Here is a 26352-nt window from a genome sequence, read left to right as displayed (position 1 = left end):
CTCTTGTTATACGAACTAATGCACATGATACTAACTATCTTTTATTTTATTACACAAAACCTGACTAGAGCTGAAACAATTGATCGATTATTAAATAAATCGTCAACTATTTTGATCAGCGATTCATCGATTTAGAGCTTTTTTTCATGATTAAAACAAGATTTCCAGCTTCTTAAATGGGAATGTTTTCTGCTTTCTTTGCTCCGTGTAACAAAGAAATCACTAAAAACTGAATTTTTTTAGTGATTGAATGGTTAGACAAACGCTGATCGACCTTTTTTAACGCGTTCTGAAAATAAGCCCTAAATACAAGAGTTGTGTTTGAAAATGCAGCTCACAATCAAATACACAATACATGGGCCCACAATAATAATATAAAGTCACGATACGTTCTTTCTGCAGCAGTCAAAATACTACAACATTATTATAATATATGTCGAACTGACAAATACAAAATGTCTCTCAAAAGGTAAAGTGTGACAGTTATTAACCTCCTGTTCTTTATCAACATTTAACGATTCAACTCAATAATAACTCATGAATCATGAATTATGTAAATTAATTAAAACCGAAGTAGGGCTGCAACTAACAATTTCATAATCGATCATTCTCGCATGACGCGTTTCCATGACGACTGACCGGAAAAAGACGCCCATGACGTCATGTTTACGCACCCCGACACCGAAGTCCAGGCACCATTTACCAGTTAGCTCCGTTAGCTGCGTTAGCTCCTTTTAGCGCCATTAGCGCGCCTACAGTCGAACCGGAGCAGCGCTACAAATAACTAGCGTACCTGTGTACTGCGTATGTGTGCCTCTGTTTTTAAAAGTTTAGCGTTACTTTAGAGACTCTTTTTAACAATCCGGAGTCACGTAAACATGACATCAAATGCGTCTTTTTCCGGACAGTCGTTGTGGAAACGCGCCACGTGTTAACGTGCGTTAACGTTGATGCCGTTATTGCGTTGACGTGCCCGCCACTAAATAATTTATTTGTGTTTTTGGAGCAAAGAAACAAAGAAAACATTCACATTTAAATCTAAGAAGCTGAAAAAACAGTCAAAAGTGATTGAGTTAATTGTTTCAGCCCTGGACTGAAGTTTGTGAATCTCTCTCCACATTTAGAAGCTGCTGCTCTGATCCACTTTATTAAAAATCAAAAAGCACAACAAAGGGATTTTAAACTCAGAAGTCACATGACGATCACGTCTGTGAACTCACAGTGGATTAGCGTTAACTGGACTCGTGTGCCGTGATGTTTGGTGCAGGGAGAAACTTCAGTCCTAGGAGTTCATGAACGCTGTCAAACTGTGAGGAAAAAGGCAGTGAACACATGCTCCTGAGATGTGATTAACTTAAGCAGGTGCAGCTTTAATTAGATGAGCATTTTGTTAAGTGGATATAATCTGTTTTCCCCGTCTGTCCTTTGCTGGACGGGTTCATGGAGACGGTTGCATGTTGGCCACGCGCTGATAATGTGTTAAATCTCTTGTATGAGCTTGCGAGTGAGAAGCAATGAAGAAAACCTTTCCTTTCTGTCAACAGTTAACATTAATATAACAATTTACACTTCAAAGTCACTGCAGCTGTAAGCACGGGCGTAAATAATCACATTAGCGATGGCTGCGTTCCATTCAGCCTTCTCAGTTTGTGCACGTGGCCGCCTCACGCTCTCAAGAACAACCATGTGCCTGCAGTTGTTTTAGAGCTGCCCAGTGGCAAAGCGATGACTTTAGGTGACATATGTTGAACAACAGTGCCCCCTTGTGGCGTGAAATCCCATCTCTACTGCATGTTTTCAGAGATAATGACTTGATTTCTAAATAAGTTTCATGTGTGTTGTGTTTGTGATTTGCAGGACACAGCCGGTCAGGAGCGTTACCGCACCATCACCACAGCGTACTACAGAGGAGCCATGGGCTTCCTGCTCATGTATGACATCACGAACCAGGACTCGTTCAACGCGGTGCAGGACTGGTGAGCAGAACCTTCAAAGAAAGAAGTCGTTAAGGCTTTTTTATTTCTCAATTTATGACTTTTATGATCACGTATCCTCAAGGATTTGATGTGGTGCATCAGAGATGCTGTAAAATGTTCTCTTTTTTTTCCTGTTCTTAGATTGCTGATAATACTTGAAAGTCTCTATCTTGTTTAGTTACATAAGGACTTCTTTAACAGATTCTTCTTTAATGCTTTTTTTTTTTTTTTATAACAATGTCAACCACTGCCGTGTCTGACCTGCAGGGCAACGCAGATCAAGACGTACTCGTGGGACAACGCTCAGGTGATCCTCATCGGTAACAAGTGTGACCTGGAGGACGACCGGCTCATACCCACAGAGGACGGCCAGCGGTTATCAGAGGATTTAGGTAAAAAGTGTTTTTTATTAGAGTATTATTATTATTTAAAGGTGCATTATGTAATAAATCTAAATCAACTGGCCATAAAATCCTCCTAATATGTCACAGAGACTCATGAATAATGTTCATATAACAAACTGAACTCACCAACAACAACAGTACAGACAAAATATTTGCATTAAAAAAAATATTTTGCAGACTGCAAATCATTTGATCCACCACTTCAATTGAAATCATGTTTTGGCATGTGGCGCCACCTACCGCCGTCTACCAATCGTTGCAGTCAGTAGAGTCTCTGCTGCCGAGCAACCACGGGTTGCCAGTTACGTCAGAAAATGAAACCTAAAAGACCTCGGTATTTTGAATTTGAATGTAGTAACTGTTTTTGACCACATTCTTACATATGGCACCTTTAACATTGATTTAAAGAAGAGATTTTAGTCAAAACAGCAACAGCAGACATTCAGCAACAAAACTGGTCAGTTACCATCAATAGAAATACCAATTTCCCTGCATTTAACCCTTAGAACCGCTCCGTTACTATGTTAAAACGTATATACAGAAGCTATAAGAATGTGTATAATATAGAGTTTAGTCTTTTCAGCGCAACCTATAAGCAAAAAGTTTAGATTAAAATTATGAAAAGCGTCACAGTTCAAAGTTCGCTTGGCTCGATTTGATGAGCAAAAATCAAATTAAAAACGGTCCATTTTGTGACTTCCGCACAATTAAAGCCACTCCCAGGTTTTTAAAGAAAAAATATGTGATAAAAAATGTGATTCAACAACACGTAAGAAGACAAAAAATGCCTGAAGATATAAAACACACACACACAGCCAGGATGTCCTTATGAGGAGTTGTGTATTATTCCCACAGCAATTTACAGGTTGCAGGTGCACCTTAAAAGAGTTGTAATAAATCTTAGTAGTATTATCATTTTAGATGTTTTTTTTATACAGACAACTTGTAACAAAAAAAAGTCTGATGTAAAAAGTTGTTTTTTTAACGCATGTATGTAAAAACTGTAAATCACGTTTGTGCTCCTCGCTCGTTCTTCAGGCTTCCAGTTCTTTGAGGCCAGCGCCAAGGACAACATCAACGTGAAGCAGGTGTTCGAGCGTCTGGTGGACGTCATCTGTGAGAAGATGAACGAGAGCATGGAGGGAGACGCCAACCTGGTGTCCAACCACAGGAACCAGGGCCTTAAAGACTCGCCTCCAGAGAACCAAGGAGGCTGTGCCTGCTAAACCGTCCATCTGAGTCCCCCCCCCCCCCCCAACACACACACACACACTAATAGTCCGACATCCTTATAAAGTCCTTCTTCTTCTTCTGTCCCCCCCCCCCCTTCCCCTCACATGGCCCAATCTGCCTCCATCTTCCCTCTGTGGTCTGACCCTCGTGGTCATCTGTGGTGAGCAGATTGTTCCAACAGAACCCGCCGCCACACTTTTCACGCTCCGCGTTCTTCCGTCCGCTCCCGACGTCAACGGCCTTTTGACCGGTCGACACTTTAGACGTACCGTATCTTGCATTCAGCTCCATGTTCGCACGTTTATCGCTTACGTCGGCTGCATCAGTTTCCCCCCCAAAAAAACCAGGCTGAGCTTAAATATGTGCCACTAAATCACGCTCGTGCTCGTCTGAAGTTGTTTCGCACTTCTGTTCTGTATCTGTAACAGCACTTCTGAAGCTGCAGGAGCACCGGAAAAATAGCTGAGTGTTGAATTTCGTCTACATTTCTCATCTCTAACGCTGATGTTGAAAAGGTTTTATGATTTTATTTATTGTCTCATTCACTTTTAGACTCTTTTAGATTGCAGTGGTTGCTGATGCAGTGATCTGTAACGTGACGGGAGAGGCAGAAGTCTCTCGGATCACTTTGTTTTCATGAGGCTGACATTTTTAATTATGCAAGTGTTGATCAATAACAGCAAAAGATGTCCTACCTCTGCACCTTTAACGCTCACCTGTATGCTACACTCTTAGAAATACAAGTGCTAAGTAGAACCATATAAGGTTCTCCGGCTTGTCCTCAAAGGAGAACCTATTTGGCTCCAGGTTGAAGCTTTTTTTTTAATAAAGGTTCCACCTGGAACCCTTTTAAAACCCTTTATTCAGGAAAGGGATTTTAAAGGGTTCTTTGGATCAAAATGGTTCTTACTGGAACCTTTAGTGTTACCAAGAACCCTTGAAAAAACCCTTCTTCTGGAAAGGGTTTTTCAGAAGCAATGGTTCCAGGTAGAACCTCAGCCCTTGTAGAAGGACCCTTTTGGAACCCTTATTTGGTGAACCAGGAACCCTTTTAAAACCCTTTATTCGGGAAAGGGCTTTTAAAGGGTTCTCTGGATCAAAATGGTTCTCCCTGGAACCGTTAGTGTAACCAAGAACCCTTTCTTCAGGAAAAGGGTTTTTCAGAAGTAAATGGTTCCAGGTAGAACCTCAGCCCTTGCAGAAGGACCCTTTTGGAACCCTTATTTCTAAGAGTGTACTACGTGTGTGTCAGTGCGTTTTCACCATCTTGAGTCTGTAGCAGTAATAACCGACATTCATCTAACTAAAATAGCCTATTCATCAGCTTTGGATTGTTTCTTCTTTATAAAACAGTCAGAAACTCGGTGTGAAATGATTTCATATCGACGCACAGTGTCGCCACAGAGCGTCCGAATGAGTTGAGTTTCATGAGAATCCGTGTGTTTCCTGACACTCGTTGAGGCGTCATCTCGTCGCTATGGAAACGGCGAAACTTCGTCACTGCCGCGTCTTGACGTGAGGAAGTCGTTTAACACGGGTGACGACGGTTGTTATTGTCACGGGACCTGACTCTTTCCTTAATGCCCTCTCTCACCCCTACACACACACACACACACACACACACACACACACACCCTAACTGCTGCACGGCAAACATTTGAAAGCAGTTGAAAAATTGTGACTTGTCTTGTTTTTGCTGTGTGCGTCTGCAGGGGAGCAACAGTGATCTCTGTCTCAGCTGTGACCGTGAAATCACTCCTGTTTTCATTCATTAAGCGGCTAAAATGCTCTTTTTTCCGACTGCGTTCCTCCAGTTTTCTGACATCTGATAGCTTTTTTTTTCTCTTCAGTATTGAAACCTGTGTCGCGATGGATGAAACTACAAGGAAAACACAAACTTCTACACACAAATCTAGTCTTAAAGGTGCATTATGTAATAAATCTAAATCAACTGGCCGTAAAATCCTCCTAATATGTCACAGAGACTCAGGAATAATGTTCATATAACAAACTGAACTCACCAACAACAACAGTACAGACAAAATATTTGCATTAAAAAAATATTTTGCAGACTGCAAATCATGTTTATGATGTAAAATCATGTGGCGCCACCTACTGCCGTCTACCAATCATTGCAGTCAGTATAGTCTCTGCTGCCGAGCAACCACGGGTTGCCAGTTACGTCAGAAAACGTCACCTAAAGACCTCGGTATTTTGAATTTGAATGTAGTAACTTAACTGTTTTTGGCCACATTCTTACATATGGCACCTTTAATTTTTTTTCTTTTTTTTTTGTGTGTGCCATGTGAGTCCATGTCAGTTACCAACCACAGCCTCTACATACCGTGCCAATACCCGTTGTCTCTTGGCACATATTTTGGAAGGAGGGGACCAGGGTCACTCCTCCTCCTCCTCCTCCTCCTCCTGGCTGTTGTAAAAGCCTGTGGTCAGTTATCTCTGGTGTCCAGTGTGTTCTGCTAACATTCCGTGTTATCATCATCATCATCTCACCTGCACCACAGTGAGCTCTGGTGCAGCTCGGGCCACTCTCTCTTCTCAACACTACAACGCAAAGAAGAGCGTGCCGTAGAAGTTGTACCTGGTGATAAAACTGCACATAGGTCTGCACTAACCCTGGACTCTTAGCCTTCTCTTGCTTTTTATGCTCTGTTGTGTTTATTGTCTCGTTCTGGATGTGTCGTTCGGACACATTGTGTGGAAAAAATGTCACATGTGTATATGAGAATAAAAAGAGTATGTTCGCTGCAAACATCCAGCGTCGTTTCCACTCAGTTCTGCTTCGTCTCTGTGGTGATTGTTGTTGCTGCTGCTGCTGGGTCAGAGTGTAAATGTGTAATTTATGACCGTACATCCTCCACGTTAACCTCAGGACATTCAGGCCACAGCTGTTTCTTCGTGTTTTACTGCAGAACCAGAGAAACCACACTCTGTTTCCACAACAATGGGGATTTCTTCATCTCCTTCTTCTTCTTCTTCCTGTTTCCACAGTCAGAGCAGGGGCCTCTGCACATCACAGGTGGAGGTTTTTGAGCTGAACAGAACTGGTTCTGTTGCATAATAATAATCACATAATCTGCTGGATTGCAGAACATGTTGTCCTTGCATCATTTCACTGGCATCACATCACATCTTTCTCCCGTTGCTGCTGATGTAAAGAAGCACTGGATTGCATTTAAATTGACAGGGATGAGCCCACGCCACGCCCCCCTGTTTCTTATCAGGGGTGAAGTAAAAAAAAAAAAAACACTGGTTATCTGTGGCTGCGACACGTGGGAAACATGTGGGTGCAGTGAAAAGATAAGAAACCGTTTAGGAGTTGAAGCGCTGTCTGTGAGCTCTGTGCTCGGCACCGTGCGCAGTTTCTTCCACGCGGACAGAGATTAAATTGTTTTAGGGCCAAACAGACAGAGGCAGGCAACTGCTTGGGGCCCAGACACTCGGAGCCTGAGGGCTGTTTTTACTGAACTGTGCAGTGACCAGCCGCCTCCCCGTACCCCTTAAAAAACAGTGGGTGATTTACAATGACATCTCAGTAGGAAACCTCCCTAAAGGGGCCCCACCTCACTTTAACCTGTGTGAAGTTATCGTTCTGCAAGTTGGAAAATGAAAAGGATTATTTACAGTGTAATGCATCTTTTTTACTCAGTTTATATGTTTTTTTCAGTTATTTACAGTTTTTTATTGTTCTATATATTTATATTGTTTGATAATGTGGGTTCTTTACAGTGTAATGTATTTTTTTTTTTACTAAGTTTAAATAGTTTTTTTAAAAAGCTATTTACAGTATTTTATTGTTCTTTACATTTATATTTTCACATACTTTTTAATTACAAGGTTTTTCCATGTTATTTCATTCATTTTGAAAAAAAATATTTTGAACTCATATATTTTTCGTTGGTGTCAGATTATTTATAACATAATGGTGATGAACACTGGTTGGAAGGAAGGGCCCCCTGGGAATTTTTGCTTAGGGCCCCTACAGACTCTAGAATCGCCTCTGGAGGAGGGGGGTCACTGGTTGTGCGCTGGAATGATAATTGAAACAAAAAATAATACACAATTCAACTTTGAAATGGTCATTTTCAGGCGAGCGCAATGTGATCCATGGACGTTTGCGCGCTTTTACGCACGGACGGCTCACATTCCTCATCCACCACAGCCAGGAGCGCAACACACACGTAAACATCAATGAGCTCGTGATTCCCGCCCCATCATGGAGGAGGGTGACAAGTTTTGTAAGACTGCCCTCTCCACCTCCCCCTTTACTGACTCGTAGTAGAAGGTAAACAGGACCGCTCTCCGCACCTTATCGCTCAGCAGCAGGCGCGCGACCGCGCTGCGCTATCCACTGGCATCTAAAAAAGTGAAAAAAACAAGCCTCCCCACAGTGTGAAGCCGCGTGTCTGTGTGTGTATGTGTGTGGCAGTTCATTCTCCAGTGATGCAGGTGGACAACAAAGAGCCGTCGGTGTTTGTGTTCACAGACGAGTCGCGAGGATGGAGTGGAATCGCCTGAGCCGAGTGTTGGCGCTTTACGTGACGCTGTGCGCCCTGCGGACGAACTCCATGGTCCAGGGCGCACGGGACTTCGAAAAGAAGGGTAAGAAAACATGTTTTTTTATACATATACATACGGAAATGGGCCTCTATACACCTATGTATATATTCCATTAAAAACCAGACGTTTGCAGCTAGAATAGTCGTTTACCACATTAACAATGTATAGAGTGTGTTTATGATTAATTTAATGTTACATTCATTGAACAAATAGAGTTTTTCCTTCAAAAACAAGGACATTTCTAAGTGACCCCAAACTTTTGAACCGATGTGTTGTTTGTTAATGGTGATTCTGGTGTTTGTGGCTGATTATCTAATTACATTTTATGTCATATGTCAAAATCTATAGTGTCCATCCTGCTGAACGAAGAGCCAGAAAACCCAAAATGTTTTGCCGAGGGCAAGAAGGACTTCACATGCTTTTGGGAGGAAGACGAGGAAAAGGCTGGATCTGTGGATCAGTACTCCTTCACCTATGCATACCAGTGAGTTACCGCCGAATACTATTAAATCATTGCCTTAGGACGGATCTTTAGGGGCCTCATTGTTCACGGTGTGTGTGTGTGTGTGTGTGTGTGTGTGTGTGTGTGTGTGTGTGTGTGTGTGTGTGTGTGTGTGTGTGTGTGTGTGTGTGTGTGTGTGTGTGTGTGTGTGTGTGTGTGTGTGTGTGTGTGTGTGCGTCCCGCCTCCTCACCAGAAAAGAGAACAGCAGCATGTGTCCTCTGACAGTGCTCCCCGCAGCAGCAGCAGCAGCAGGTGGCAGAAAGAAACTCTTCGTCTGCCATCTGGATCAACCCCTGATGTTTGAGCAAATGGTCGTCCGCGTTCAGCGCGAGGGAATCATGATCTACAACCGCAGCCTCCTCATCGAACTCCTCTGTAAGTTTGGAAGAGAATTTGGCCTGGAATCCACTCATGTATTTATATATATTCATAAAATGGACAACACTTTAGATTAGAGAGCACATGCTCCTCCGCATTGAGAGAAGCCAACCTGGACGCCTCCTGGATGCCTCCCTGGTGAGGTGTTCCGGGCACGTCCCACTGGGAGGAGGCTATGGGCCAATTCCAATTCCTATCTTAACCCTCAAGCTCAACCCTTAATCTTAATTGGTCCTCAAAACCAAGTGTTGACGGTTATTTTGTCACTTAGAAATGGGACACCCCTTAAATGCAGATACGTCTTCAGACTGTAGGGGGCAGAATAACGCGAAAGCTGCGTCCAGTCTGTCGACTCCAAAAAAGAAGAACACATTTACGTCAGGATTATTTATTACGATCCGTTTGTCAGTCAAGTTATTTGTCAGTTTGTTATAAGCTGATACTCATACAATTACCACAACCACGGACATATTCAGCTGACAGTTACCACAAACCACGGCTTATTGAAAAGTAAACCATAGCAAACCATTGCTTGTCCGCACCGGCCGGCTATTGACAAAAGATCGTAAAATAAAAATAAATGTTATGCAACAATGACGTCAGTAATCCATAATACGGACCTAAACTAAGATAATACAATTCTTTTCATCATTTTTATGGTGGTCTCGGGAAAATCTCAATATTGAGGGCGATACAACCCTTAAACTTGGCCCTCAACTTAATTTGTCTGAGAATTGGGACAGCACTTGCACTAGAGGGAGCGCACATTTTTGAGGGTTAAGATTGAGGGTTAAGCAAGGAATTGGAATTTACCCTATGTCTCTCGGTTGGCCGGGGAACGCCTCGGGATTCCCACGGAAGAGCTGGACGAAGTGGTCGGGGAGAGGGAAGTCTGGGATTCTCTCTCCCCGACCCCGGATAAGCGGTAGAAGATGGATATTCACCATTAACAAAGTGCTTACTAAAATATATAAGCAGCATACTAGCCCTTTATTAGCAATTATTAAGCATGTATTAACACGTTATTCAACATAACCTTATTCTACGATACTACAACACAAATTAAGATTTTTCCTACATAAGGTGCTTAATATTTACTAATAAAGGGCTAGTATGCGACTTGCATGCATGTTCGTAAGCCCCTGGTGAACACGTGCTCCCTAATCTAATCTGAAAGTGGTCAGAGTTCAAGTTCTCGTCTCTTACTACATCATATTTGGGTGTCAGCAGGCAGCTTTAAAATCCAGGAATAATCTCCCACTCTCCTTCTCTCTCTCTCTCTCTCTCTCTCTCTGTTTTCCACAGTTCTTCTCGACCCGCCCGCTAACGTGACCGTGAGCAGCACGGGGAAGCAAGGTCAGCTCAATGTCACCTGGGTGCCGCCCACTCTCAAGTACATGGACGACAGCTTGATGTACGAGATCAGATACGCGCCGGCGGACGGCCGCGCGGCACAGGTACGCTCGCTAAAAAAAAAATCCTACGACGCTATTGATAAATCCTCACCGCTACGATGAGTTAGGACTTGTTCACTGATGAGTGGAGGACTCTCAACAGGTGGAGGTGGCGCGTGCCGGATCGGAGCTGATCCTGACCGGTCTGCGGCCGGGCACCGCGTACAAGGTGCAAGTGCGCGTGAAGCTGGACGGGATGAGCTACAACGGCTACTGGAGCGCGTGGAGTGAGGCGGTGACCGTGGAGACGCTGCCTGCAGGTGAGAGTTTACTCATTCATTCATTTAATAAAGGCTACATCGGATCCTTCAAAGGTGACGATCTCATCCACGTACTTTGCTGATGTGTGATCGTTCTCCGGCTCCCTGCAGAGTTCGACCCGCTCATCGCGTCCCTGACTCTCATCATCGTCTTCATCCTCATCGTGCTGTCGCTCACGATGTTTCTGTCTCATCGCAGGTTGGTGGACACGTTCTCATGTCTTTAATATACATATATATGTATATATATATATATATATAATCACATACAAATTCATGCACTTCATCTTCTGTGTCCGTGCTTCCTTCCTTCCTTCCTTCCTTCAGGTACCTAACAGAGAAGATTTGGCCGATTATTCCGACTCCTGACAGCAAGTTCCAAGGTCTTTTCACCGTTTATGGCGGGAACTTTCAGGTGAGAATTATAGACTGAGAGTCTGCAGCCACGCTGATAATTTAGCATCATTTTGATAACCATCTCTGTTTGGCACAAGGGAGCAAATTAGCTTTTAATAAAAAGTAGATGCAGTCTTTTGGTGGAAGTTTGTGATTTGACCGCCACCAAAAAACTCTTGATATTAGCTGTCAATCACACTTCTGTCCACTTATATGTGTCTACTACACTCTTAGAAATAAGGGTCCCAAAAGGGTTCTTCTACAGGGGCTGAGGTTCTACCTAGAAACCATTTGCTTCTGAAAAACCCTTTTCAGAAAGGGTTTTTCAAAGGTTCTTGGTAACACTAATGGTTCCAGTAAGAACCATTTCGATCCAGAGAACCCTTTAAAACCCCTTTTCTGAATAAAGGGTTCTTGGTGGAACCTTCCAAAAGGGTTCCAGGTAGCCAAAAAGGGCTCTCCTATGAGGATAAGCCAAAGAACCTTATATGGTTCTACTTTTTCCTCCAAATAGGAACATAATTGATATTTTCTACTGCAGAGGAGCTTAAACTAGTCATTGAGACCAAAGCAGAAGCTCATTCCTTCCAAAATACTTTCTTTTTGAACGCAGCTCTGTCGCCTCTGCTTGGCTATCGACTAAATCGCTATTTCCTACGTCAAACTGGAAAACAATGTCCGCTTGTCATGTGTGATCTATGGTCCGGACTCTGTTTGCAGTTGTTTTCCAGGAAACATAAAAACCTAAAGTCTCTTTGTGTGTCTTGTGTTGCTGTCGTTGTTGTTGCAGGAGTGGTTAGGCCACACCAACGGAGGCTTGTGGGTGACGCCGGCGCCCTTTTACTCCCCCGAGGAGCGGCCCGCTCCCCTGGAGGTGCTCTGGGAGCACAGCGCCCGCCCCTCGATGCCCTCCCCGCCTCTGCCGCCCAAGCTCTCCAGAGCGCTGCGTACGGACAGGAAAGAGGGCAAGAGAGGGAAGGAGCTGGATGAGAGGGAGGCGTCGGAGAGAGGCGGAGCAGATCAGACACAGGGATGGGCATCAGCATCAGCAGCAGCAGCGGCACCACACGATCGCTGGCTGGTGGACCGCTTACGGGCACTCCACCAGCTGCCCGTGCCCCGCTCTCAGTCGTCTCTGCTGGAGTCTCAGGACGCCTACGTCACCCTGAGCAATCACAACGACAGCGAGCACCCGGACGACGCCCTGGAGGAGACGTTGCCCCTCGAGGTGCTGTTTGCCCCCAGGAAACGAGCGCTGTGCGAATCCCACTCCGACCTGGGCTCCGGGCAGCAGAGCTCCGGCTCGGGCCGCCTGTCGTCGCAGTCCAGCTTCGAGTACCCGAACCAGGCGTGGGCGAACAGGGGCCCCGGCTACACCTACATGGCCGTGGCGGACTCGGGCGTCTCCATGGATTACAGTCCCATGAGCGGATGCGACGACGTCGGCAGCCACGTGATCTACGCCAACGACTACAAGAACGAGATCCCCGCTCACAGGCGGCCCTTCCTGCCGAGGCAGCACGACGTCCACGGCGACGGCTGAGGAGACAAATGTGGTGATGTGGAAAATTCACCCCCAAAACAACAACATAGTCTCATATCATATCAAATCTGTTATGACATGAGGATTTTTGGCTCCAACAGAAACAAACTAGTGTGAAAAGCTGAAGGACTCTGAAGGATGTACAGCTTTACTTTATTGACACCACTATTATGACACGTGAACGGCAGCTGTGGTTTATGCCAAATACTGATCAGTGTTAAAGGTTTGTATGTTGGTCTCTTAGTGTCCTGTAGATCAGATCAGGATGTGTTTTTTATTCTAATTTTTTTATATGACTAGGTTAACGCATGACGCGTTTCCATGACGACTGACCGGAAAAAGACCCGCTTGACGTCATGTTTTTCGTGCCGTGACACCGGAGTCCGGTCACCGTTTACCAGTTAGCGCCGTTAGCTGCATTAGCTCCTTTAGCGATGTTAGCGCGCCTACATTGGAACTGGAGTGGTCTGTTTATTGAACAAAAGAGCAGCGCTACAGATGCCTCTGTTTTTAAAGTTTAGACTCATTTTAACAATCCGGAGTCGCGCAAACATGACGTCACGTGCGTCTTTTTCCACTAAGTCGTCATGGAAACTCGCCACTCGCGTTAGCGCCGTTAACCGACGCTATCGCGTTAACGCGCCCAGCACTAATTATAACATTTACAAATTCAAGCTGAAATGATGAGTTACACTACCGGTCAAAAGTTTGGGGTCACTTATACAATTTTTTTTGTTGTGTTTTCCATTAAAAGTCAGACTTTTATTCATCAAAAGAGTTGCAAAATGAATAGAAAATATAGTCAAGACATTGACACGATTAGAAATAATGATTTTTATTAAAAATAATAATTAATAAGAACCAGCAAAACTGTTTTCAGCTGTGCTAACATCATTGCACACGGGTTTTCTAATCATCCAATAGCCTTCTAACGCCATTAGCAAACTCAATGTACCATTAGAACACTGGAAATGGGCCTCTATACACCTATGTACATATTCCATTAAAGGGATACTTCACCGATTTGAATGTGTCTTTGTATTGCTAGAATAGCAGTAGTATTGTTTAGAAAATGTGCTTCCCTCCCTCAGTTTTTCACTGAGTTGTAAAAAAAATCTGTTTTCAATTTTCAAAATGTGCCCTACTGTGATGCAAAACACGTCATTTGACTCACAGTAGGGCACATTTGTAAAAGGGAAAACAGATTTTTTTACAACTCAGTGAAAAACTGAGGGAGGGAAGCACATTTTCTAAACAATACTACTGCTATTCTAGCAATACAAGGCCACATTCAAATCGGTGAAGTATCCCTTTAAAATCAGACGTTTGCAGCTGGAATAGTCGTTTACCACATTAACAATGTATAGAGTGTATTTCTGTTTCATTTAATGTTATATTCATTGAAAAAAAGTGCTTTTCCTTCAAAAATAAGGATATTTCTAAGTGACGCCAAACTTTTGAACGGTAGTGTTTGTGTGTTTGAGCTTTTTTTTGTTGCTATTTTTATGGTAACTTTTCCTCTTCTTAAGCTTAAAAAACACAACAAATACACATTATAAATATGTAAATGAACAACACAGGCTTATGCACTTTCCCTCTCTGCCGCTCTGACGTCACACCTGACAGAATCGTGTGCGTGAAAAGACAAACCGATCCGCGTCCGTGACCTCGGCGTTTGGATTTTAACTCATGGACGCGGTGCGTTGTGCTCTTCATGAGCATTAATGGACAATAATCATACATAGAACGTTGCCTTGTGCTTACTTTGCCTTTACAAAGCTGATAAAACTGTATTTGTAAATAATGATGATGCTTTTTTCGGGGGGGTATTTCATCAGTGTTTCATCAAGTATTTGTTATTTTTCAAATACACAGGAAAAGGAAGGAGAAATACTACAACTGTCTGAAAACAAACAACATGTATTCTCTGGTCACTGTAGCCATGTTTTGGGACAACACTGCCATCTAAAGTGTCAAAGAAACACAACACATTTATATTCAGTGCCAACATCCATGTTTTAATGTTCTTTGTTTTAGCGGCTTTAGTAAATGTTGTATCCTCTAAAACTATATAATGACATTTATATACGTATTCCTGATTCAAAGGCTTAGAGTTCTTTTTTTTTTACAACATAACCCTTGATTTATTAAATGTCACTTTGAAATATATAAGTATATAATAAGTGTTTTACTTAGCGTTAAGAAGAAGAAGAAGAAGAATATTTCCTTTACTCTTTGTCTTAATTATTACTTTCAAAATAAGTATTCAGTATTAATATACTAATAACTGTACCCACTTCAGTTCAGTATTTCACACAAAGTGGCTCACAGAAAGAATACTAACTAAATACTAATATCAAGAAAATGAATACTCTATGATGTACAAATATGTGTTGTACTTGTAATATACAGTGGATTTCTCTCCGACTCATTGTTTATCTGTACGTTTGTCCTTAAGTTTGTGATTTCCTTGCAAAGAAATGCTAAATTTTCAAAGAAAATCTATTATAACAGATTAAAATAATGTCTTAAAATAGACAAAATAGACGAAATATTATATTTTTTTTAATCAAACAGGGTCTTGCCGTGTCATGAGCTTCAAAAAATGCAAATATTAAATCAAATATCCGCACATATATAATAAGATAATACTTAAAACTGCACTTCGACCACCGTACAGGACAAAATCAAGACAATTATAATACAACAAAATACTATACATTACACACTAAATACAGGACATGAAACATCTTCACCCTTAACTCTTAATGAAGTCCAGTTGCCTCCGTCTAACCACTGAGGATTATTATGGGCTGGATGAACGTTCACACACCACAGAACAAAAAAGGTCAGAGAGAGATAGTGATGTGTGTGTGTTTGTTTCTCTCTAAAAAAAACAGCATCTTTAACAATCTTCATTGCTCAATCATTTACGTCTCCACTGACTTTTTTAACCTTTTTATTTTCTTCTGCAGTTAACTCCGCCCCAAAAGCCTGATTTGAAAAATGCAAAAAAAAGTGGGTTGAGTGAGGACAGGAGGAGGAGTGAGGGGGCGTGGCCTGGTGGCGAAGGGGCGTGGTCTGGTGGTGAAGGGGTGATAACAAGTTACAGCTGCCACACTGTGGTCGTTTCTCAGTATGCATACTTGTCTGTACTTCTATGTACTTGACTCTACCTCTCTCTACTTGTCTATACTTGTCTGTATTTGTCTGTACTTCTCCGTACTTCTATGTTCTTCTCTGTACTCGTCTGTACTTCTCTGCAATTCTCTGTACTTGTCTGTACTTCTCTACACTTCTCTGTACTTGTCTGTACTTCTATGTACTTCTCTGTACTTGTCTGTACTTGTCTGCACTTCTCTGTACTTGTCTGTGCTTCTATGTACTTCTCTGTACTTGCCTGTACTTCTCTGTACTTGTCTGTACTTTTCTGCACTTCTCTGTACTTGTCTGTACTTCTATGTACTTCTCTATACTTGTCCGTACTTCTATTTACTTGTCCATACTTGTCCGTACTTGTCTGTACTTCTATGTACTCGTCTGTACTTCTATGTACTTTTTACATATTTTCAGTCCTTTGGTTAATTTGGCTACTGCATTCACATGAGCGACATGTGATTGCAGTAGCTGGTGCTTGACCAGAGAGAGGCAGTAGATAGACCTTTATTATTATTATTATTATTATTATTATTATTATTGTTATTATTATTACAACAACATCATATCATTTCAATTATTTACACTAATCTGTTAAAAATTGCACCTGGACCATTAAATGACATTACTAGATCCACATATGCATGTGAAAAAAGTGGTTTAACGAACTTTCAGATGTGTTTTTTTGCCACGTACACAAGCACACAAGCTAACCCTGCACAACACCTGAAAAGAAACTGTCTAACTTTCCAACAGGTGAACCTATATGTGTTGATGTTAGGATTGCGTTTGTGGAGCATGCGCAGTTTGTAATCAAAGTGCAGTTTGTAATCAAAGCACAGTTTGTAATCAAAGCCCAATCGTTACCAAAGCTTTGTTTGGTGTCATCAAAGCTTTGTGATCAAAGCTTTGTTTATGTTGAACCTCTGATCCTTTTATATATAAAAGCCCATAAAACACATCAAAATACTATCAATTACACACTAAATACATGACACTAAAGCCCAGGTGAAACATCTTCACACTTAACTCATTTAAGTCCAGTCGCCTCTGACTAACTACTGAGGATTACTATGATGAACTTTCACACACCACGGAACAAACAAAGCGTTGTCGCTGCCCAGGACATGAGCAGGTAAGAGAGAGTGTTAGTGATGAGAGGCTGGACGTTTAAAGGTGTGAGAAGGTGTTTGCTGTGTTTGCTTCCAGCTGAACTGGAACTGAGTTTACAACCTATTAAGTTAGTGTCTATTAAGTATTGTGTGGAATACAATGTCGTAAAGACACTCGGGTTGTCCGAAATGATTGAGCTGAAGAGAGCAGCCGGTAAACATCTGGACAGAAATCTACCAAACTCTTCAAGAACATAAAAAAACAACAGTTTGAAGTGGATTTAGAACTTAATTAAGAGTTATAAACCTTACTCTTAATTAAGACAAGTACAGACAAGTACATATAAGTACAGACAAGTACTGACAAGTACTGACAAGTACATAGAAGTACAGACAAGTAGAGACAAGTACTGACAAGTACAGACAAGTACAGACAAGTACAGACAAATACAGACAAGGACATAGAAGTACATAGTAGTACAGACATTTTATTGTTCTATATATGTATACTGTTTTATAATGTGGGTTCTATAAAGTGTTATGTATTTTTTTTTACTAAGTTTATATAGTTTTTTAAAAGCTATTTACAGTATTTTATTGTTCTTTACATTTATATTTTCACATACGTTTTAATTACAAGGTTTTTCCATGTTATTTCATTCATTTCGTAAAAAAGAATTTTTGAACTCATACATTTTTCGTTGGTGTCAGATTATTTATAACATAACGGTGATGAACACTGGTTGGAAGGAAGGGCCCCCTGGGAATTCTTGCTTAGGGCCCCTACAGATTCTAGAATCGCCTCTGCGTCCTCCTCCTCTTTAGCTCCAGCTCAGACTCACGCGTGTCTGTTTCAGCACCTCGGACAGCGAACCCTCTGATTGGCTGCAGCGGCCAATGCATCTCTGCATCTCTGTGTGCAGCCAATCACAGGCCGCCGTTTCTCTCCCGCAGATGCCCGCATCTCTCTCTCTCTCTCGCAGGTTTTCGTAGCATGATGGTTTAAGCCGCAGTCTATTTTTGGATTTCATAGTAGCCATTTTTCCCCTCCTCGCTTTTGTGTTTTTTTGTGTGTGTGTTAAGTAGCGCGTTGTTGTTGTTGTTGTTGTTTTGTGTGTGTGTGTGCGTGACAGGGCTTGTGTCGTCGTCACCAGTAGCCGTGACATTAAGCAGCCGTGACCGTGTCGGCTTCCACTCCTCGATGGAAGACATCTTCCCACGCTCGGGAGTGAAGCTCGCGCCGCATCTGTTGTGCATCAGCATTCCCATCGAGGAGCGGGGGAATTCTCTACAGACGAAGATTTGAACATTTTTAAATAATAATAATAATACAATAAAGACAGGAGGAGGGGAGGCAGCAGCAGCAGCAGCAGCAGCACCAGGCGCCTGCAACGCTGGGGTTTTTTTCCGTTTGTCATCAGGGTCCGATCCGTTCTCCACGGCCTGGACCCTCTGGTGGTGGTGTGGACAGCAGAAGTCGATGGATTTTAAAGGAGAAGACAACTGATCTAAAGGTAGGACATGCTGCACATGACACACATCTTATTATTATTTTTTGGGTTTTTTTCTACATCTGCAAAGGAAGAATAAACCCCACAGAGATCTCAGGCCACCTGAAAACATCATTTAATGCACCAGTGTGGCACCATCATAGGCTTATGAGACTGTTGCATGGCTGATGTTTGTGAAGCTGCCTTATGTTGGGTGGGGGGTGGGTGATGTGATGTGATGTGATGTGATGTGGGGGGGGGGGGGGGGGCGTTATCCAGGCTTCCATTTTGAAGCTAAGATGGATGCTTGGTGCACACTTTCCTCCTTAATGCCTTCACTGTGGCCTTATCTTCATTCTTATATAACGACCTGACGAGCAGCAGCAGTAGGTGGGCGACACTGGCGACACACTGGGACCCAGATCTGGTGAAAATAAGTGGTGATACATTCTGTCTGTGTGTGTGAGGAGACTTAATTACACACATTATTAAAGCTCCATCAGTGGTTAAAATCCCAAAGTGGTTGTTGCCGATGTTGTTTGGTGGAGGCTCAGTGTCAGACGTTGTGTGTTCTCGAAAGAAGGCAGCAATTTATAACAACAACAGGTTTTTTTTTCTGTTCCAAGTTGTTTCAGGGCCATGTTGTGTCTGTCTCTGCAGATACAAACGGGTTATTATCACAAACGCTGTATCTGCAAGGTGCTCAAAGGGCTTCACATAAACAAAGAATGAATTAAACACAGCAGGATTGAAATTCACGACAAAACAGTGCGGGAAAAACCAAAGAATTGGAATGAATACAATTATTAAATGTACAATTAAGAACAGAGAGAAAGGTCGATGGTCCAATGTCTTGTGAAGCTATAAAAGGAAAATACAGCGTCTAAAGTATTCTATAAAAAAAAGTCATAATTACGACTATTTTGTTGTAATTCTATACAACACAATACAATAAAAAATACAACAGACTGTTACAGCAGCAGGTTTCAGGTCAGGGAATCAGAAAACTCCGCCATAAATGAGGAGGAACATACGTCTAGAACTTTGTCACCAAAGCTTTGTTTTTGTTCTACGCTAATCTCTATTTTCCTCTCTTTTAACCGGAACTGATCATCAGAACGTACATGCGTACGTTTGTCGGTTTACAACCCATGAAAGTAGTGTGTGAAATAAAACTTAACATAAAGACACTCAAGTTGTTGTCCTGCCGTACTTGTTCTGGTCGCCCCCTTCCCAGAGCGGCGTTTATTGAGCTGTAGTCAGCAGTTTAGTATAAAAAAAAAATCTGGACACTTACATTTAAAGGGGAAGTAAGTAGTTTATAGTGCCATCTAGAGGAGAGGCTGAAATTTACAACAACAAACTGCTCCTCTGCTCACCCCCTCCCTTCCCTGAGCGCTACGGTATCCTCAGCCGGTCAAATGTCGTCCTCGTCGTCTTTCTCCGTGTCAGCAGATGAGGTTGTAGTATTTATTCAGATGTATAAGTGTATCTGCTCCGTCAGTGGAGGCGGGACTTCCGCTACAAGTAAAGAGACGCTTGATTTGTTCTCTCGCGTTTGTCCTTACAGGCTCCGGTAGAAACATGGCATCTCGCTGCTAACAGTGGCTATGCAACAGCGGCCCGCGACCATGTTATTTTACATGACTTTTTGAAACACTACGAAAATGAAACAAAAACTATGATACAGCGACTAGACAATGCAGGAGCACATAATATGTACAAAAAGTGGATTTGGGGTTATATAAACCCATAAATACTACGCAGTGTCCCTATAAAACTTAAAATAAACTGCAAATCCTTTCTTGAACTCTTTCTACAAACCTGAGCAACAGAGATAAGGGGAAAAAACACTTTCATTCTAGCTTTTTTTTTGTGCAGTTATGAGTCATATTAGCAACATCATCTTCAGGGAAAGCCCTGGAAAAAAAAGGAGGGATAGCATTTCTCCTGAATCCTGAAAATCCATTCTTTATCCTGTCAGGCTGAGAAAGACGAAGACGAATGTCCTCAGGCTCAGAACTCATCGTCTGTGATGATGACTGCAGCTTTTTCCCTGCGAGCTTTCAAGATCTCATCTAACAGATATTTGTTATCGTGGATGGAGTTTAGCGTTAATTGTGTTCTTGGTTGTGAGGAGAGGAAAAAAATTACAATAAGGAAGAAAAATAATCTGTGGTTGAAGCCGTGAGTGAGGTTTCATTCCTCATAAGAATACGCTCTTAGAAATAAGGGTTCCAAAAGTGTTCTTCTACAAGGGCTGAGGTTCTTACTGGAACCATTTGCTTTTCAAGGGTTTTTGGTAACACAAATGGTTCCAGTAAGAACCATTTTGATCCAGAGAACCCTTTAAAAACCCTTTCCTGGTTCTCCTATGAGGACAAGCCAAAGAACCGTATATGGTTCTACTTAGCACTTTTATTTCTCACAGTGTAGAGAGGGGGAAATCTAATTTCCAGGTGGAACCCTTTTTATAAAGGGGTTTTAAAGGGTTCTCTGGATCAAAATGGTTCTTACTGGAACCATTAGTGTTACCAAGAACCCTTAAAAAACCCTTACTGGAGGGAAAGGGTTTTTCTGAAGCAAATGGTTCCAGGTAGAACCTCAGCCCTTGTAGAAGAACCCTTTTGGAACCCTTATTTCTAAGAGTGTAGCTCAAGAGAAGAGAGCTGGGTAAAAGTGTTTGTCAATAACAGGTTTTTAAAAATTTTAAAACATCGCTGAATAATTCAAATGAATCTCTTTGTTTGCTGGCGTAACAAAATATAAAAGACTCACACGACTTCCTGTTCTTCTCCCACAGGTTTGACTTCCTCAATTCAATCGTCTCAAACGCTCATTCAAAAGAGCTTCCTCCTCCCTACTCCGCTGTGTGTGTCGCTGACCTGCTGCAAGGCATCATGGGTACGGTGCTGTCGCTGTCTCCCAGCTACCGCAAGGCGGCGCTGTTCGAGGACGGCCCGGCGACCGTGGGCCACTACACGGCCGTCCAGAACAGCAAGAACGCCAAGGACGCCACCGCCGCGGCCGCGAAGTCCCTCAAGCGGCCGTCCATCATCAGCGTGCTGCCATGGAAACGCATCGTGGCCGTGTCGGCGAAGAGGAAGGGCTCCAAGAAGCTGCAGTCGGACGGCGGCGACGGCGCCGGCGGGAAGGGGAGCTCGCCGGGAGGCCACGCCGCGTCCGACTCGGCCTCCAACAGCCTGAAGCTGAAGAAGTCGCAGTCCTGCGCCAACCTCTCGTCGTACACGTCCGGCCAGGACCCGTCGACCGCCGCGACCACTACCTCCTCTCACCTGCCCACCTCCAAGACCCTGGCTAATGTAGCGACTGTAGCCGCCAAAAAGAACTCCCTCACGGGCTCTGGGATCCAGCCGTCGACCGCAGCAGGCACGCCGAAGCGCGTCATCGTCCAGGTAACCCTTTATTTCCTTCCGTCTTGTTTAAAACCGTCGCGTTAAACTTGGGTAACCCTAGGGAAGAACGGAGCGGGAGGTCGATCTATGTTCCTATCCTCCACCGATGGTCACGAGCTGTGGGCCGTGACTGAAAGAACGAGATCACGGATAGAAGCGGCCACAGTGGGTCGTCTGGGCTCTCTCTTAGAGATAGAGAGTGAGAAGCTCGGTCATCTGGGAGAGGCTCAGAGTAGAGACGCTACTCCAGATGAGGTGGCTCTGGAACCAGGGAGGCCTCCTGGATGCCTCCCTGGTGAGGAGTTCTGGACAAGCCCACTGGGAGGAGGCTATGTATATATACATATATAGGGCCAATTCCAATTCCTATCTTAACCCTCAAGCTCAAGCCTTAATCTGTTGGTACGCAACAATGACGTCAGTAATCCATAATATGGGCCTAAACTAAGATAATACAATGGTTTTCATCATTTTTTTATCTCTATTAACAAAGAAAATACTTAATTTGTAGCGTACTTGTTTCGCTGCTTTCGGGGGCCATCTTTGTTATGTCAAAACACGCAATGCATTCTGGGTAGCCCTTGCTCCCAAGGGTGGTCTCTGGAAAATCTCAATACTGAGGGCGATACAGCCCTTAAACTTGGCCCTCAACTTACTTTTTCTGAGAATCGGGACAACACTTGCACTAGAGGGAGCGCACATTTTTGAGATTGAGGGTTAAGATTGAGGAATTGGAATTCACCCTTAATCCTGCAGGTTAATTGGTAAAAGATACTTTAAAGGTGCTATAGTATATGTGTTGGAACATAGTTGATGCATAAACAGCTGCTTTCTGCCAATTGGGCACAAAGGTTTTTTCGAGTTCCTTTAGTTGGTTAAGGCGTTAGCATTAGCTCCTTCGCCACCAACAGTTCCAGGAACTTTTATTACCGGGAACTTATTTATCCAGGGAGAAAAGACTTCCTGTGGTAATATGTGGTGGTTTGTGTTTCCACTGCACCTCAAAGTTCTTGTTTTTACCCAGGAAGAGCTGGACCTGGGCTTCTCTGCTCCAGCTGCTACCCCCGCGACTATTGAACTAGCATCTTAACTCACTTCTTCTCTCTTCTCGACCCAGGCCTCCACCAGCGAGCTGATGCGCAGCCTGGGTGAGTTCCTGTGTCGACGCTGCTATCGCCTGAAGCGTCTCTCCCCGACGGACCCGGTGCTGTGGCTGCGCAGCGTGGACCGCTCGCTCCTCTTGCAGGGCTGGCAGGATCAGGGTTTCATCACTCCGGCCAACGTGGTCTTCCTCTACATGCTGTGCCGCGACGTGGTCTCCGGCGAGGTGGCGTCGGAGCGCGAGCTGCAGGCCTCGCTGCTCACCTGCCTCTACCTGTCCTACTCCTACATGGGCAACGAGATCTCCTACCCGCTGAAGCCCTTCCTGGTGGAGGCGGAGAAGGAGGCCTTCTGGGACCGCTGCCTGGAGATCATCAACCGCATGAGCGGCAAGATGCTGCAGATCAACACCGACCCCCACTACTTCACCCAGGTGTTTGCCGACCTGAAGAACGAGAGCAAGAAAGAAGAGGAGAAGACCAAGCTCCTGATAGGCCTCGACCGATAAGAGGGAGCACGGAGGGGAGGGGGGGGGAGTGAGAGAGTGATGGGTGGATAGTGCTGCTGTTGTCTGGCGTCTCTACTGGTTTACGAGGAGTGAAATTTCATGACATTTTTAGTTTGATAATGTGCCAAAAAACGCAAGAGATAAAACCACGGTTGTTGTTGAAGTCCTGAGTCACTGAGTCTGGGTTTTATTGGCTCAGGAGTGAAACCAGAAGCTTTAAGATGAGCTGAGATGAGATGTTTAGTTTAGTTTAGTCAAGAACAAACGAACACGGGGAGCGTTAGAAACACCAGACAACACAGGTTCACATAAATAAATGGGTGAATGTTATTGTAAAGATGAAAACAAACTAAGTATTGATATTGTGTGACAGGCATTTTCGAAGAAAAACGAAGAATCACATTACTGCTGCTGCTGCTGCATGAGGTCACCTCATATGTCCTTGCACACGACCACCTGCTTATTGCCAACTCCATTTTTACCTTTTCCCCCAACCCGACTTTTCCCTGCCTGAGCTTTACTGCACTCACCAACACATGTGAGGGCTGCGAGGCCCAACTGTTGACACCTAGAGAGCGTTACTAGAATCAAGTCTGCTAACTTACCAGATACCAGACTGTGAAATTTTTACATTTTACCACGGGTTAGTTGATCCATGTCGAACACAAAGTACTGTATTTTCAGGAGAGTATTTGAGTTCATCCGGCCAAATCTGCTATGAATTGGAAGCTTTTCTTTTTTTGGTATAAAATGCTAATTTGAGAAGGGGGGGCTCAACGTATGAATTATTAAAGAAGCCTGAATGCTAACCCTGTTCACATTTACACAATTGAAAAGGGAAAAATGCAATACTGACCCCCCCCCCCAGGGCACACATTCACACGAGGAGTTATTGTTGTTGTTGTGTTCCCCACTGCACTTTGTCCTGCAGTCCATATTGGTGCTGTACTGTACGATCACGAGGAAGGAAAGAAGGAAGTTGTCTGAATGATCGGTGGAGCTGAGTCGTGTTCAGACTGGATCACACGATTATGTGAAATGTGACTTTGTGTGCAGGTGTGTTGTGAGCGACGGGGGGGGGGGGACGGCTCCACAAGTACAAATGTGACTTTTCTTCTTCTTCTTCTTCCGCAGCAGCAGCTTTAACGTTGTTGTTGTTGTTGTTGTTGTCGCTGCTCGACCAGACGGGACTGATGTCCAACCCCGTCCTTTTTTCCGTCCCCCGTCCCCACTCGCCACCTCTCGGACAAACTCACAGAGACTGGTCCACTGACCTGAGCGATGGCTTCAACTCGTTCAGTTGTTTGATAATGCATGTCTGCTTCTATAGGTTTTTCTTTTCCTGGCATGCTGCTGCGTTGTGTTGTTGTGTTGTTGACACACAAACACAAACACACACCGCACTACATGTCACGTCAGAAGAGACTGAGCGTCCGCCGTGCTGCACTACTGAAGGCTAAAAACTCTGTGATGTGACATCCAGCTCAGCTCCGATCGCGTCCATGCGTCGCAGATCGAGACGAATATGAGGAGCTCTGGTTTTGATTTATTGGTGCTCAGGACCTTTCAAGGATACAAATGGTTCTACTTTCAGATTCAAACATGTACCATTGTACAAAAGACAGAACTCTGAAGGGATCCAGAAGGAGAAAGCGCAGTATTTAGGCTTGATATTTGCTCCTCGTGCACCGATAAACTCACCTCCATGTGCTAAATTGTGGCAGGAAATCCCGTTTTAAAGGTGCCATATGTAAGAATGTGGCCAAAAACAGTTACTACATTCAAATTCAAAATACCGAGGTCTTTTAGGTTTCGTTTTCTGACGTAACTGGCAACCCGAGGTCGCTCGGCAGCTGAGACTCTACAGACCGCAATGATTGGTAGACGGCGGTAGGTGGCGCCACATGCCAAAACATGATTTCAAAACATAAACGTGATTTGCAGTCTGCAAAATATTTTTTTCAATGCAAATATTTTGTCTGTACTGTTGTTGTTGGTGAGTTCAGTTTGTTATATGAACATTATTCCTGAGTCTCTGTGACATATTAGGAGGATTTTATGGCCAGTTGATTTAGATTTATTACATAACGCCCAAAATATTTTGCAGACTGCAAATCATGTTTATGTTTTGAAATCATGTTTTGGCATGTGGCGCCACCTACCGCCGTCTACCAATCATTGCAGTCATTAGAGTCTCAGCTGCCGAGCAACCACGGGTTGCCAGTTACGTCAGAAAACGAAACCTAAAAGACCTCGGTATTTTAAATTTGAATGTAGTAACCGTTTTTGACCACATTCTTACATATGGCACCTTTAAGACAAAAAAAAAGGAGAATGAACAGACTCCACCATGCTCCGACGATGTCACATCACTGAGTGTTCTCTTAACTTTTTTTTTTTTTTCAGAAAAACCTCTGCCTCCTCAGACAGAGCAGAGACCTCGTGCCATATCGTTCTTAAAGACTCGTTATTTATGACACACATGAGCCAACTCAATGTCTTTGATTGCTGAACAAAGAAGAAAGACTCTGGTGAAGGAGGTTTTTCCCCACAGTGTTGTTGTTGTTGTTGTTGTTGTTTCAGGGATCAGTCGTGCAGAGCAGAATAGAGAGGGACCGGAGTCAAAAGCTGGAGTACAAGCATTCACTTGTTGAGTTAATTTTCTCTTGAGAAAACACATCTCGACGCGGGGAGGTGTTAAAAATAGAGATGTGACAGAATGTGATGCCTGTTTCCAGGTTTGCTGTCTTCACAATAGAGGCACACAAAAAAAGTATTTGTGTTGGGATGGTGACCACGTGCTGTTTATAGAAACAAACAAAAGGAAACGCGTACGTAGCCTCG

At 43.5% G+C, this 26352-nt stretch overlaps 3 protein-coding genes across 3 annotated transcripts in view; all 3 read left to right on the top strand.

The window, feature by feature from the left end:
• The window catches only part of rab3db (RAB3D, member RAS oncogene family, b), a gene marked incomplete at both ends in the record, with an annotated part of 11124 nt that extends 7518 nt beyond the window's left edge, over positions 1-3606 (top strand). The window contains 3 exons of the mRNA XM_083896000.1: positions 1858-1976; positions 2244-2368; positions 3419-3606. Of these exons, the coding sequence (XP_083752126.1) occupies positions 1858-1976; positions 2244-2368; positions 3419-3606 (432 nt within the window). The remainder of the gene's footprint in view (positions 1-1857; positions 1977-2243; positions 2369-3418) is intronic.
• Positions 3607-8115: 4509 nt separating this feature from the next.
• Positions 8116-12725, top strand: epor (erythropoietin receptor; the record flags this gene model as incomplete). Its single annotated transcript, XM_083896846.1, has 8 exons — positions 8116-8233; positions 8540-8675; positions 8888-9069; positions 10378-10529; positions 10630-10786; positions 10898-10985; positions 11114-11201; positions 11973-12725. The coding sequence occupies exons 1-8, from the start codon at positions 8131-8133 to the stop codon at positions 12723-12725; spliced, it is 1659 nt and encodes a 552-aa protein (XP_083752972.1). The 5' UTR covers positions 8116-8130.
• An 8658-nt stretch (positions 12726-21383) lies between these two features.
• On the top strand, positions 21384-23508 carry LOC310932789 (cyclin-dependent kinase 5 activator 1-like; the record flags this gene model as incomplete). Its single annotated transcript, XM_083896152.1, has 2 exons — positions 21384-21899; positions 23017-23508. The coding sequence occupies 2 exons, from the start codon at positions 21384-21386 to the stop codon at positions 23506-23508; spliced, it is 1008 nt and encodes a 335-aa protein (XP_083752278.1).
• Between the last annotated feature and the right edge of the window lie 2844 nt (positions 23509-26352).

This window comes from Microchirus variegatus (assembly GCF_963457635.1).
Source record: "Microchirus variegatus genome assembly, chromosome: 10".
NCBI classification, from domain to species: Eukaryota; Metazoa; Chordata; class Actinopteri; order Pleuronectiformes; family Soleidae; genus Microchirus; species Microchirus variegatus.
Note: the sequence above shows the minus strand (reverse complement) of the source record. Positions and strands in the feature narration are given on the sequence as shown.